At 42.3% G+C, this 13,458-nt stretch overlaps 1 protein-coding gene across 6 annotated transcripts in view; it reads left to right on the top strand.

Moving 5' to 3' along the window:
* TRIP12 (thyroid hormone receptor interactor 12) overlaps nucleotides 1–13,458 on the top strand; it is a 79,696-nt gene that overhangs the window by 15,706 nt on the left and 50,532 nt on the right. For all 6 annotated transcript variants that reach the window (XM_071566854.1, XM_071566860.1, XM_071566859.1 and 3 more), the window contains exon 2: nucleotides 10,739–10,885. In XM_071566854.1, coding sequence (XP_071422955.1) covers nucleotides 10,788–10,885 — 98 coding nt within the window. In that variant the 5' untranslated portion in view covers nucleotides 10,739–10,787. The remainder of the gene's footprint in view (nucleotides 1–10,738; nucleotides 10,886–13,458) is intronic.

Genomic DNA, 13,458 nt, shown 5'->3' with positions numbered 1-13,458 from the left:
CAAGTCAGTGGGGTTTTGTGTTTCTTCTTGCAGTGACTTCTGTGAGATTTGGTCTCTGAATTTCTTCAGTGTAGTGGCTGACTTTTGTGGATTTTTGTTGTTGTTTTGTTTGTTGGAATTAATTTGGTTTGATTTGTTTTTTTGTTTTGTTTTTACCTCCCCCCTTCTAGTTGTGTAGAAGATTGCAGAGGGCATCTTGTGTTAATTTAGGCTTTGGGTGACCAAACCGTGTTTTGCTGGCCACTGAGCGCTCTGGGTCTCTCTGTAATTGAAGGCAGCTTGGCAGAGTTGATGAGGAACTTGGCAGGGCTGGGGCAGCTGCCGTGCTGCAGCTTGGGGCTTGTGTTGTCTGACAGGCTCTGCAGGTCGGACATGGCTCTGCACCATATCAGTGTTTGTCTTGTGCTGTTGCACTTGGTTTTGCTTTGGGGCTGTGTGTACCAGATGCAGGTGAATGGCAAACTGCAAACAAGGCACCATCTGCTCTGTGGCATTAGAATAGGGAGGAGGCTTGGTGTTTTAGCAGGAGGTTCTGCATTCAGACTCAGTGTTGAGGTGTAAATGGAGCTGTGCATCTCAAAGGCAGCTGGGCATTGGGCAGGGCAGATTGGGAGTGGGTGATGATTTTGGATGCATCTTAGTTTACTTATATGACAGTAATGAAATAAAGCTTCTAAATTAATATTTGCACTAATTACACAACTGATATTTTGTCTTTTTTTTCCACTGGTAATAAATGCCCACCTGTTTACCTGGTCTTAGCTTGACCACCTGCCTTCTAGCTTGTCTTTTTGTCTGGCAGTGTCACTCTTCTCTGCTTCATGGAGGATTCTGTGCTTTCATTCATGTTGTCTCACAGAAGGTAAAAGCTCCTCACTCAAATTCATTCCTGTCTGCTGAAGAGAATCTCCTCCATTCCTGCCAGACAGTGTGATTTCTTTATAACGTTAGTGAAAGCTTAAGCCACCATACAGATGGTGACTTGTGGCTCCTACCAAACAAAGGTTCCTAGAGAAACTGAAAATGAAGGTCAGATAAGATTTTACTTCTATTGCTTGTGATGGTTTTTGTTGAGTCTACAAGAAATGAAGAGTTCATATCAATTCACTCTGGGTACAAACAGCAGAGTTTTGGTCAGAATTTGGCTGCTGGAAAATGTTTTTTCATTGGAGAGATATGGATGCTTTAGTTTTAAAAAATGAAGGGAACTATTTCTGTTGTTAACAAGTTGGAACCACACTTTTATTAGCACGAGGCAGCAGAATTGCATGCTGAGATTCTCATAGTGTAAGTGTTGCTGTTGAGCAGCTTGTTAGTGACAGTAGTTTTGAAGTTCTGTAGAGGTGAAGTCAAGCTCCTGCTGTAGGGTCTGATCTGGCAGAGAAATTTTGATTTGTGCCACAAGTGTACAGGAGAACAACTTGGAACACATTTTGCTCCTCACTTTTCATTTGTTTGCCATTGCTGAGCTAAAAGGGAAGAGATCTGTCAACAAAGAGATGAAACCTGGTTCAATGTTTTACAGCCAACATTTGCTGTGTTTGTGTCCTCCATGTGGTGTAACCACTCTGGTGTTACTGACATGGCTTGGATACCTCTGGGCTGCTGCTTAAGCTGAGCTGCCTCTGGCTGACTCAGAGCTCTCCTGGTCAGGCTGTTCCTTTATTGAATGTAGATTGGTTCAGAAGTTTCTGGGTGCTCCGTGCTTTTGATAATCTTTATATTTGTGCATAGAAGAAAGTTTTAAGTGCTGCAGAATTAACTGAATTATGCAACAGAACTTAATGTTTAGCTGACTAAAAAGCCAGAATGAAATAGAACACTGAATTCAGACTGAGAAACCAGAGGTGTTGTAAACATGAAAATATTTTCTTCAAGTGTTCTGGCCCTCTGCCACTGAGAGCATTCCCTTCATTAATGAATTCAAGTCAAACCATACACTGGAGAAGACTTTCATTGACTTACATATGAACATGTTGCATGTGGTGACATAGAAGGGTAACAAACTTGGTTTATTTGGAGAAGAAAAACTTAATTATTTGATTTTTTTCCCCCAGCATCTCATTTGGATGAGGATCAAAGATCTGAATGACATTTGTTTTGTGAACCAAAGTGCAGTCCAAAGAGTGACACAGATGATAATATTTCTGTCCTTGATGAACTAAAGTGAAGGAAAGCAGTGAGGTGGCAGAACTGTAGAGGGTTGCCCTCAAGAGAGCATTACATTTGTTCCATTCAGCTCCTTTTTCTCCTCAGATTGCAGTATCTGGTCTTCCAGAAAACAGGACTATATGAGATAAAGATTTTCACTATCTTAGTGTTAGGTAGCCCCCTTAACCAGCTTGCAAGAACTCACTTAAGATTTAGTCCTGGTGTAATTTTCCAGTACATGAATATGGTGATTTTTTTTTTTCTTCAGTGATGAAATGAAGCAGTGGGTTCCTGTGTACCATGAGCTGGGAACACCAGTCATGCAATCAGACCTGAGATACTTGAGCAGCTGGCTTGTTTGTTTCTTTGAGCTATCCAGATGAATGGGAGTGTTCTGCTGTCCAAGTTCTGCAGGTGCTGCTTTTCCCCTGCCCCTCACCTCCAGCTAACTTGGGGCCCTCTCCTCTGTCCACAGGCTCCTCTTGGTTCTTGAGCTGATGTGCTGGTGGTTCTGTTGGCTGCCACCGGCACCTGTACTACTCCTATTTTGAGTGATGTCCCATTTGCTGTTTCAGTTTCACTCTTCCACAGCCAGGACTCGCTGAGGTTCTGGCTCAGGCCAATCCACTGTTTACTTGCTAGAGGAATGATGGGTGTCAGTTCTAGGTAATCTTTATGAAGCTTCTTCCAGGTCACTGAAGACATGTCTAGTTTGCTGTTCCATACTGGATCCAGTGGAAGGTCTCTGCAGTCTCAGACTTCAAATTCCACTGACCTGCCTGAAGCAGAGGAGACTGTTCATCTTCCAAAACTCAGGATCACTGTCGCTGGAACATGGGAGAGCATGGGATGGCATTTTTGTTAAAGAGTGCTTGATCTCTGACTTGCCCAGACTGTTCCTTTTCACAAATATCTTTAGAGAGGAGTGAGTAGGTAAGAGAGATACTTTGCTGGCTTGGGATTATGGCATGTTGGATCACACAGTCCTAACAACTCGGGCATTCATCTGGCAAGTTGTGTTGTGCATCTTCTCAGAGGCGTTTTCAATGTTCTTGTCTCCTGTGGGAACCTGTAAATCTTCAGTTTCAGGGAATGAATGTTTGAACTGCCAGTTAGCAGCATAGTTCCCCCTAGTTCCTACCATAAGGTCACAAATGAGGATGTTTGGCTCTTTTCCGTTCTCTTTCGTGCTAAGCTTTCTCTTCCCAGTCCTTATCTGTATGTCATTACAGACATACACACATAGATGCACTCTAGAGACTCTTAAGCTGGTGGTTACATCCTTTCAGGTTCAAAGCCACTTGTTTTGCTGGTTCTGTGCAAGTGACCTTTGGCATTGCCACTCTCTTGGCTAGAAGGCTGGGCAAGGTCTAAGCTCTTGACTGATGGGGTAAGGAAAGTTTACTTCCTAATGTAGCACGGCCCTAAGGCTGCCAAAATCTTCTGAGGGCTGTTTGTTGTGAAGTCAGTGGAACAGAGGGTAACTCCTGTTCCTTTACTGATTTATTTTGTTGGGGTTTTTTTTCCCTTTTGAGTCTGCAGCTTGAGTGTATTTATGGCCCACTGGTATTTGAGAAGTTTTTTGCAGTATCCATACCTTTCTTTAGTATGTGGGGTATATTTGAAATGGTTAAGAAATGCTTCCACACTAATGATTTTAGAGTAGCTAAATTAAAAATAACTCTTCCACTGTAAATGAATCTAGGAAGAATGTTGTGCTGAAGCTTTTTTCTTTTTTTGTTGGCAATTTGGAAAAAGTCTTCTCTGGCTAACAGTGTATGTATTGTCTGAAGTTACTCAGTGTAGAAATGGGACATGTGAACTGGTCTTAAATGTATAATGCCTTTGGAGACTGGACTCCCTTAACAGTTGTAGCTTATGTGCCCCTTTTCCTTACTTCCTCTTCTTAGTGCAGGTACCTGAATTGCCCTTTGAGGAACTGAAGGAGAAGGAGCTCTTGCAGAGCTGTATGTATGTTTTGTCACCCTGGTTGGCAGTTGTTACTGCTCAGAATGAGAGATCTCTAATGTGAGCTGAGGTCCTGCTTTCAGCAGGTGTTGGACCATATGATCTCAAGATCCTTTTCCACCAAGGCTTTTTTAATCATTATGACTTTAACTCTTGTACTTCAGTTGAACCCTACATCAAAAAGGCATCTGGTCTGAAGAGAGTTTGCCTCTGTGTGCTATCAAACTCCACTTTCCATCAGTACCTTATTAATGTCTTCTGAGAGTATTGGCAAAAGTGATGCACTGTTTAAATCTGTAGAAATTCTCTGCTTGAGGAGTTGCGGAAATCTGTTTCTTTACAATCATACATGGTTGTTTTCCGAAGAAACTTCTTGATACCTACTTATTTGTCTTCTTAGCAGTGAGGTAATGTCAAGGTATTACGAGGCTGTACAATCTTGTTTGTCATGAAGATTTTTCTGTATGTCCTGAATTTGCTGTAGTGTGTTTGTGCACACATTTCTGTGTGAGCTTTCTAGTTTTTGTTAGCATTGGGGAAGGGGAATACAATAAGAATACAGTCCCGCCTAGTACACAGTTCAGTATGATTTTGTCGTGTACTTTCTGTAGCAAAAGAAGTTAATCTGATACAAGTCACTATGTGTAGTGTGACAAGTAAGCCGTAGTGTGCTCTGGCATCTTTGATTCATGTGGGTGGCTTGTGGCTGTTCATCTGGGACAGACAGAAATGAGAGCAGGTAAGAAAGTAAATGGTAGCTTGGTCTTCCTATGTTGGAAGAAGAGAAGTTTGCCATCCCTTAAGGCTCAGTGCTTTCATGCAGCTGAATTACTCAGGATTTGCATGAATGCAGACAAAGTAAATGCACCTTACAGCACCTTGCAGCTTATGGGAGAATATAGTTTTCACTTGTTTGTGTACAGAAATTTGCTGTCTGGAAGAAGGGAGGGATGATGAGAATTTAGGAAATGTTGTAGAAAATTTTTCTAGGAAGTTTTCAGTTTGTTATTGTATCCACTCCCTAAATTCTTCTTAAACTATTTCTACAACCAGAAGGGACAGGAGGCTCCTAAACTGAAATACAAGCTTCAGTGTGCATGGAGCTTTGATGGAAATTTATGCTTCAACGACCTCACTGGAAAAAAAAATGGGCAGAGAGTATAGCAAGGAGGAATATTGTGTCCAAATCAGCTGCAAAAGACAGTCTAAAGAACTATCTGGACTAAAAAGGTCATATTAATTTAAGTCAGCTGGTGAAGTTGTAGAAGTAATTGAATACTTGCAAGTGCTTGCTTGTAAGGCAAGAAAAGAGGTGTGTATGTCTGCAGGTAAATGAGGAGAATCCTGTGAGCAAAAATGAGGTGCAGCTTTGAGATCAGTTGAAAATGAAGTAATGTAGATCTAAAACAATTCAGCAGTTACTAAACCGTAGGCAGCAAGTCCTTCAGTTTAGTTGCAATTAAAGTCTCAAATCTTAAATATGGTGTACACTTACATATTTAGGATGTTTTTCTGTCTTAAGTGAGTAGATGTACCCCAGAAACATCTGATCAAGCACATTAATGTGTCTGCACTGAAGTACGTGAATACAAATCTGAAGTCTTAGACTTAATATTTTCTGATATGTATGCCAGACTCTGAGTTCTGGCTGGCAAGATGTGCAGCTTGCTGGAAGAAAATGTTCTGAACTTAAAAGGCATATAAACATCCTCCTGTCTTTGTCCTTCTCCCCCCCTTCTTTTGCCTAATACTGACTTAAGGGCAGTATGTCTTTGCAGTTTGGAGGCACTGGATTGCAGCAGCAGCATTAAATAAGGCACAGGTTTTTTTGGGCCAAGGTGTGAAGGAGGCAGAGTGTGCCAACCAGTGTGCTTAGCTCAGCACCGAGCAGGTAACAGGTGTTACAATGGAGCTTTATAGGCAGAGGGGCTAGGTGGATGCTGAAATATTTTGGAAACTGGACTGCAAAAGCCTGAAAGAATTCTTGCATTACCGAGATTCTTGCAAAGAACTTAAAAACCTAAAGAAACAAAAAACCCTAACAAACTCCCTGAACAAACAGGTTTTAGAGCTCATGCAAGTAGATTAAGGAAGCCCTTGTGAAAGAGTTGGGTTCATTTTTTGCAGATGTTACTGGTTTGCCCTGTTGCACTGTTAGTGGCCCCAGAGCCTGTGGAAGTTGTGCAGTTACTCATTCTCTTTTCCTCTCTAGCCAATGTCACGGTAGGTGCATTACAGTTCCCAGTATCCTTCAGGGAGTGATTACAGTGCTGAGTAAAAGCTGGTACAGACTTGTTGTGTAGTTGTCTGTTTCCTCTGTTTGCTTCAAAAACATGGAAGAGCATTAGTCATTTCCTGTTGGCTTTTCCACTAGGAGAAAGGTAAAGGCCTCACTGCAAGTTAACAGGTAGTTTTTGTATTGAGTTCCTGTAGAACCTCTCCAAGCAATATATTGGCTATACATGAGCTGCAGTGTTTGCAATAGGTATGTTGGGTCTGCGGAAATTCATTCTAGCTGCTTTCCTGTGCAGTAACAAAGGGGACTGTAAATAGTAATGGAACAGTGTTTGCTACAGCCCTGGAACACTATGTGGGATAATACCCATTGCATGCCAGTGCTGTCCCTGACCTCAGAAGATCTGTGGTGGGTTTATGTGAAATGCTGACTTTGGGAATTCATCCTTGTTCTAAAGAGTCTGCTAAAGAGCATCTGTGGGCCTTGTCACAGCTACGAATGGGGAGTTATGAACCATTGACTACAATGGCTTGTTTGCAGATAAATTTGTGCTAGAATTGGATCTGAGCTTCTTAAAAAATTCCTCAATTGCAAGGCTGTCATGGAGGTCTGATGTACTGTGCCAGCTTTCTCTTAGTTATTGTGGGTGTGGGGAAGAACATTCAGTGTAGATGAGAAAAATATCTTGAAGTCTGACAGGGCTGCACTGGCACATTTGACTGATCTGTGCTGGGTTGCACATTTCAATTTAGGTGTCTAAAGATGGGAAAGAATAAACCAAGTGCTCAGAGCGAGACTCAATGCAGAGGGACAAGTCTGAATGAGAACAGTTAAGATTTAGGAACCTCAGGGCTCTTCTTTGGGTGTTCTATCATGTGGAAGACACAGTTGTGCACAGATCTCTCTTACTGGACTAACTGGGCGCATGGTATTATATGGCTTTAGATGCTTGCAGTGAGACTTAAGTTAGTGTTTTGATGTTAAAGGTCACAGCTGAATCATGAAGTGGCATTATATTTAACAGCAAACTGGGAGTCCTGTGGTAACAAGTACACCATGAGAAGTGCACTTAAGTTGAGAGGTTTCAGTGTAGAAGATAACTCTGGACATTATCTTGACTTGACAGATGCCTTACAGGATAAACCAGATGTCATTTCATTCTTCTACAAAGCTGAAAATATTGCGTACATGACACACATTGTGCTCTGTAACTTCTAAGCACAGTCTACTTAAAGTGTCTGTGCTGTGGCTTAACCCCAGCAGCAGCCAAGCCACAGGCCTCTCTGCCCCACCAGCAGGACTGGGAGAGAACCAGAAGGGTAAAAGCCAGAAAACTTGTGTGTTGATATAGACAGTTTAATAGGGAAAGCAAAAGCTGCTCAAGCAAGCAAAGCAAGAGGAGGAATTAATTCCCTGCTTCCCAAGGGCAGTCAGGTGTTCAGCCATCTCCAGGAGAGCAGGGCCCCATCATGTGTAATGGTGACCTGGGGAGACAAATGGCATCATTCCAAATGTCCTCCCCTTCCTCCTTCTTCCCCCCACTTTATATACTGAACCTGATGCCACAGGGTGTGGAATATCTCTTTGGTCTGTTTGGGTCACCTGTCCTGGCTGTGTCTCCTCCCAGCCTTGCAACTTCCTCCCCAGAGTGACAGATGGAAATCAGGAGAGGCCTTGTCTCTGTCTAAGCAGTGCTCAGCAATAACAAAAACATCTCTCTTGTCAACCGTGTGTTCCCCACAAACCCCAAACATAGTCCTGTACCGGCCACTGGGAATAAATTTAACTCTATCCCAGCTGAAACCAGCACACCTGGACAGGTCAGTGTTAAATTACATTTTCCCTAGACAGGGTCAGGATTGCCTGTACGATCTTTCCTTACCTGACTTATGTGGTGTGTGGAGGAGCCAATGTTCTGGCCCTGGGTGGGAAACTTGGTGGCTACCTTAGCAGAGCTCTTCAGTGAGCACTGCTCCTTGTGGAGAAAAACCTGTTGGAATGCATGTTCTTGCTGTCAGTATGAGGTGAGACAATAGTTCTCTGGTAACCATTTTGTAGTATGACTGAGAGTTTGACATTAGTACAGAGTGTCAACCTCAGCTGACCTTTTACAGAAGGGGACACTGCTTATTTTGGAAAATGCACAAAATGCACCTCATTTCTGGGAGTAAAGAAGAAAGGGTTTTTTTTCATTTGGTGTTTGAATACAAGGAAACAAAAAGAATGCACAGCATTTGCCAGTGCCTGTGATTGACTTCAACCAGACCCCCTGGGTAGTGCTGGAACCTCCTCAGCTTTCAGCCTGGTTAGTGCTGGGCTTTGTTTCTTGCATCGATACTCTGAAGGGAATGCTGCCATTGACCTTCTCCTCAGCTTGACGAATCTGGCTGCACCAGCAACCTGGCATGATTTCCAGCTTTTCCAGGCTTTTTCTGTTCATTGTAAATTTTTCTGTACTCTGAAGTATAAGTAGTAGCCTAATGGTGCCACGTATTACTGAAAAGCTTCAAACCTTTCTGTTGGTGGGACTATTGGCTATGATTAAGGAGTTAGAAATAATTGTGAAGATGGAATGCTCACCTTTGGAGCAGTGGGGTGTACAGTTTTCTCAGCTCTTAGTCATCAAGACTTCTAGCTGTGAGGTTCATCAAACAACTGTATTTTGTAGGATTGTGTATTTTGGCTTTAGATTCCTTCAAATTCCTAAGCATAAGGTTAAAAAAACCCAACCAAACCCAATGAAAGTAAAAGTGATTTGTTAATTAATCCTGCTTTCTGCTTTTGCTGTCTGCTGCTGTGTGGGACCTCATAGTGGAAAGAACATGAAAAACTTTCAAAAGATGCTTTTGACTCTTATAATATGGGGAGTAGGATGGGGAGCAATTCTTCTGCCTGACTTGTATTATTTGATTCTTGAGGCTTATCTGGCATGCTGAGTGTGAGGTTTTATGCTGTGTTCTTACAGCCTAACAAGGTGGAATCTGAGCTAGCAGAATCCTGATCAATAATTTCTTGTGCTGTGCAGATATCTTGATGATATACACGTTCCTTTCAGTGTGAGTGTGAGGTAATGGTTTGCATAATACCAGTTTATGTGCCTGGGTTCTTATGGCCTATAGTAAAACTGCATAATTTAGGATTCTTTCTGTCCCCCAGCCCACCTTGTTCAATTCTATAGGCCCTTTCAGAGGAATAGAAAATTATATTCAACCATCCATTGGCTTTGCTGATGGTGCCAGGCCTTGATAGTTATTTCATTGGAGTCATTTGAATCTGCAGCTGAAGTGTTTTAAACTCTTTCCTGTCAGACTTCTTACTGGGCTATAATAGATACCAAATCAGCAAATAGACTATTGTGTTCTGAAACCTGGGTTCCTTTCCTTCTTCCTTTTTTTTTTTCACCTGCAAGTACCCTTTTTACCAGATTCCACAAAATTAGGAGCAGTAGAACTGGATTTGCTGGTTATGGCCCTGTTACTGTGCTCTCAACATGAAAATACTGATTTAGCACAGGGTACAGAAGTCACCTGTCTTTACTGAGGAATTAAGTGAGTCTTATTCTTGAAATACCTCTGTTTCTGAGGACTGCAGCTGGGTGTCATGGTATTCTTTCATAAGCAACTACTGAAATAATATCTGTAGACCTGTACCAGTCACAAAGCAATTTCAAAAGCAGAAATATAAGGCCATCATATTGATTTTTTTTAAATGATTGTGTGCACTCATTAATCTTTGTCTCAGATACCTTTTTCCCACTCGTGAAACTCTCATAAGCAAGAACTTCTTGCTTATATAGCTAATCTCTTTTCCAAAATTGCTAAATACCTTGTTTTACACAAAAATAAGTTGTTTAGATCAGAATAGAGAAAGAATCTGTTGTAAAAGCATAGTTAAGTTACTTCTGTGATCTAGTGGGTAGTGTTGCTTGTTCCTGAAGCTGGCATTGTCACCTCCCACAGCCAGAGTTAAAATGCTTGAATGCTTTTGCTATCAAGCATTGAGTTTTTCCTTAATGCTGATAAACAGGTTCACCTAAATGGCATTTGTCTTTTCTCAACATAATTACAGAAGCCTGCCAGAGAAGTGTGTCCTCATAGAATCATTGAGGAGTTTGTAGTTTGGATTGGAAGGGACCTTTAAAGGTCATCTAGTCCAATAGGTCACCTGTATGTTATATATTCCTAAAAGTGGTTGCTTTGTGTTAAGGTTCTCCATGTTCTTGAGGAGGATCTTGGTTCGTGTGTCTTTGAACTAAAAGTTGTTTAAAGGGTTTTGGTTGAAGTTTTTGCTGGAGCGGTAGCAGTATTTTCCCTTCCCCTCTGGAGGCAAGGCAGTGGGTTTGCATGCCACGTGTCTCACGACTCTTTCTCTTTTGTCTTGCAGTGAATGATAGTGTCTAGAAAGGGTATGTCCCTTCAGGAGAGAGGTGCCAATGTCCAACCGGCCTAGTAACAATCCAGGGGGGTCACTGCGACGTTCACAGAGGAACACTGCCGGGGCCCAGCCACACGACGACGCAGTAGGAGGAAGGTATGGCTGCTACCTATGAGTGTGTTTCAATGGATAAAAGTAAAATTGATGCCATTTAATTAGAGAATTAAGTTTCCCACCCTGCAAGCCAAACACTGAGATTTGCATAAAACCTTTTTGCCCCTGAATTGCCATCTGTACTGCATGGGATAAACCCGTGATTAACTCACTGCCATGCATGTTCAGCTAGAGGAACAGCATTAGATCTGTGGAGGTAAAAAGTGCAACTGAGCTATGTTCATAAATCATAGGTAGTAACAAATTCCTTTCCCTGATAAAAAAAGTATGTGGGGGGGCATAGGGAGAGTCTGTTATTGGAAATCGGGGATAATCTGTGTTCCTGTTAGAGACGACTGAAGAACTGGTACCACTCTGTTCCTTTTGCACTGCATGTTAATCCTGTGCAGCTTTTGAATAATTCAAGAAAAAATGGTTTGCCTTAATATGCCTGATATAGCAAGCAAGTGGATGAGGTTGTATTTGCTCTTCTGGAAGTGGTTGCCTTTACAGTTCAGAACAAAGATCCTTAAAACTTTCCTGTGGATGGCTGTATAATTACTGCCATGAGTGGGTGAAGCCTTTATGGATAAGTGTTTCTTTAAGTTTGTTCAAGTATTAGTCTAATGAAGAAAGGTTATGGTGTGATGGTAGGCAACATCTGTCTATATTCTGTTCTCTCTGACATGTTTCTGGTGCAGCTGTTTGAATATGTGTACCTTGGGCTCATGTTTTTTTGTTTTTATGTTTTTGGTTTGTTTTAATTTATTTGGGTTTTTGGGGTGGATAAGAGTATTAAAATACTGCAGGTCAGTGTGACTGCCATGTCTTAACCCCAGCAGCAGCCAAGCCACAGGCAGCTCCTTTCTCTCTGCCCCACCAGCAGGACTGGGAGAGAACCAGAAGGGTAAAAGCCAGAAAATTTGTCTGTTGAGATAAAGACAGTTTAATAGGGAAAACAAAAGCTGCTCAAGCGAGCAAAGCAAGAGGAGGAATTAATTCCCTGCTTCCCAAGGGCAGTCAGGTGTTCAGCCATCTCCAGGAGAGCAGGGCCCCATCATGTGTAATGGTGACCTGGGGAGACAAATGGCATCATTCCAAATGTCCTCCCCTTCCTCCTTCTTCCCCCCACTTTATATACTGAACCTGATGCCACAGGGTGTGGAATATCTCTTTGGTCTGTTTGGGTCACCTGTCCTGGCTGTGTCTCCTCCCAGCCTTGCAACTTCCTCCCCAGAGTGACAGATGGAAATCAGGAGAGGCCTTGTCTCTGTCTAAGCACTGCTCAGCAATAACAAAAACATCTCTCTTGTCAACCATGTGTTCCACACAAACTCCAAACATAGTCCTGTACCGGCCACGGGACATAAATGTAACTGTGCTCCAGCTGAAACCAGCACAGGCACAAGAGAAATTCTTTGTTTTGAAGCATTGGGCTATAAAGTTAAGGGTGGTGAGGTGTATTTCTTATGAGTATAAAGTCCAACTGAAAACAAGTTGAACAACTGTTGAACAGGTGAAGGCGGCCAACTGTTCTAGAACTTCTGGGAGAGGAATTCAATCTGAAAAATGCAGCTTTGCTTTCCTAAACTACTCTACTGTACAAATGGATAACCAGATGATAAACACAAGGCTTCTCTCCTGGACTTATGTGGCATAAGGAGGGGGCAGTTGCTGCCTTATGTTGCTGATTATTTTGTAAGCTAGAATTGTTTTTGAAGAATATTTCTTTTAACTGAGGCATAGTGAGCCCTTCATTCCCTTCTGTCCATTCTGTGTTGTCTGTGAATTTCAGTGGATGTTCAGGTCAGGTATTGCCCTACCAACTCCTTTCATTTTACTCTGAGCTTTGACCTGGGGTGAATCACCCTCTCCTAGAATAAGGAATGAGGCACATTATTTAGATGTGGGGTAGGGGATTCTATCTACCATTAATTCAGATTTTATAGCAGAATGCCAGGGAGAAGCTCTACAGTGAGTCAGACAAACTGAGGCATTTTAGGGGTAGCACTCTTCTCTTTCAAAAAAGTTGCTCATCCATTGTTTTGGTGCATTGTGATCTGTTACTTATGCTGTCATACAGTGATTCAAGATGCAGATGTCTGAAGTGACTGGACTTCTTCCACCCCTCACCAAGTCTGTGTCAGTCAGACTCCCACGAGCCACAGTGTGTTGCACTGTTACACTGTTAGACCTTAATGAGAACCAAAGCTCTCTGCTGAAGTAAAGAGGATGGAGAAGTTTACAGTCCTCTTCGAATCTGAGTCTTGTAGAACAGGATCTCCCCTGCCCTTGCATCTCTGAAGAAGCATTTTGGGCGACAAAGCATATAAAAAGGCCTGGATAAAGCATGGGGTTAATACAAAATTCGTAGTAATCATATTTTATTCTTGTCATATGTCCTCTTTAGGAAGCTACTGGGCAGAAATGGCTCATGTAAGATAGATCTGTCAGGTCCTGGAAAAATTTGTGTCTGACATGGAAAGAGACAGGCTCACAGATAAGCGGCTTTTTTGCTGGTTGCCTGTCTTTGGACACAAACCTCAGGACTTCTCCTTCCCTGCATCTGGAGTGCA

This window comes from Pithys albifrons, chromosome 11 (genome assembly GCF_047495875.1).
Source record: "Pithys albifrons albifrons isolate INPA30051 chromosome 11, PitAlb_v1, whole genome shotgun sequence".
NCBI classification, from domain to species: Eukaryota; Metazoa; Chordata; class Aves; order Passeriformes; family Thamnophilidae; genus Pithys; species Pithys albifrons.
This window is presented reverse-complemented; position numbering and strand designations above follow the sequence as displayed.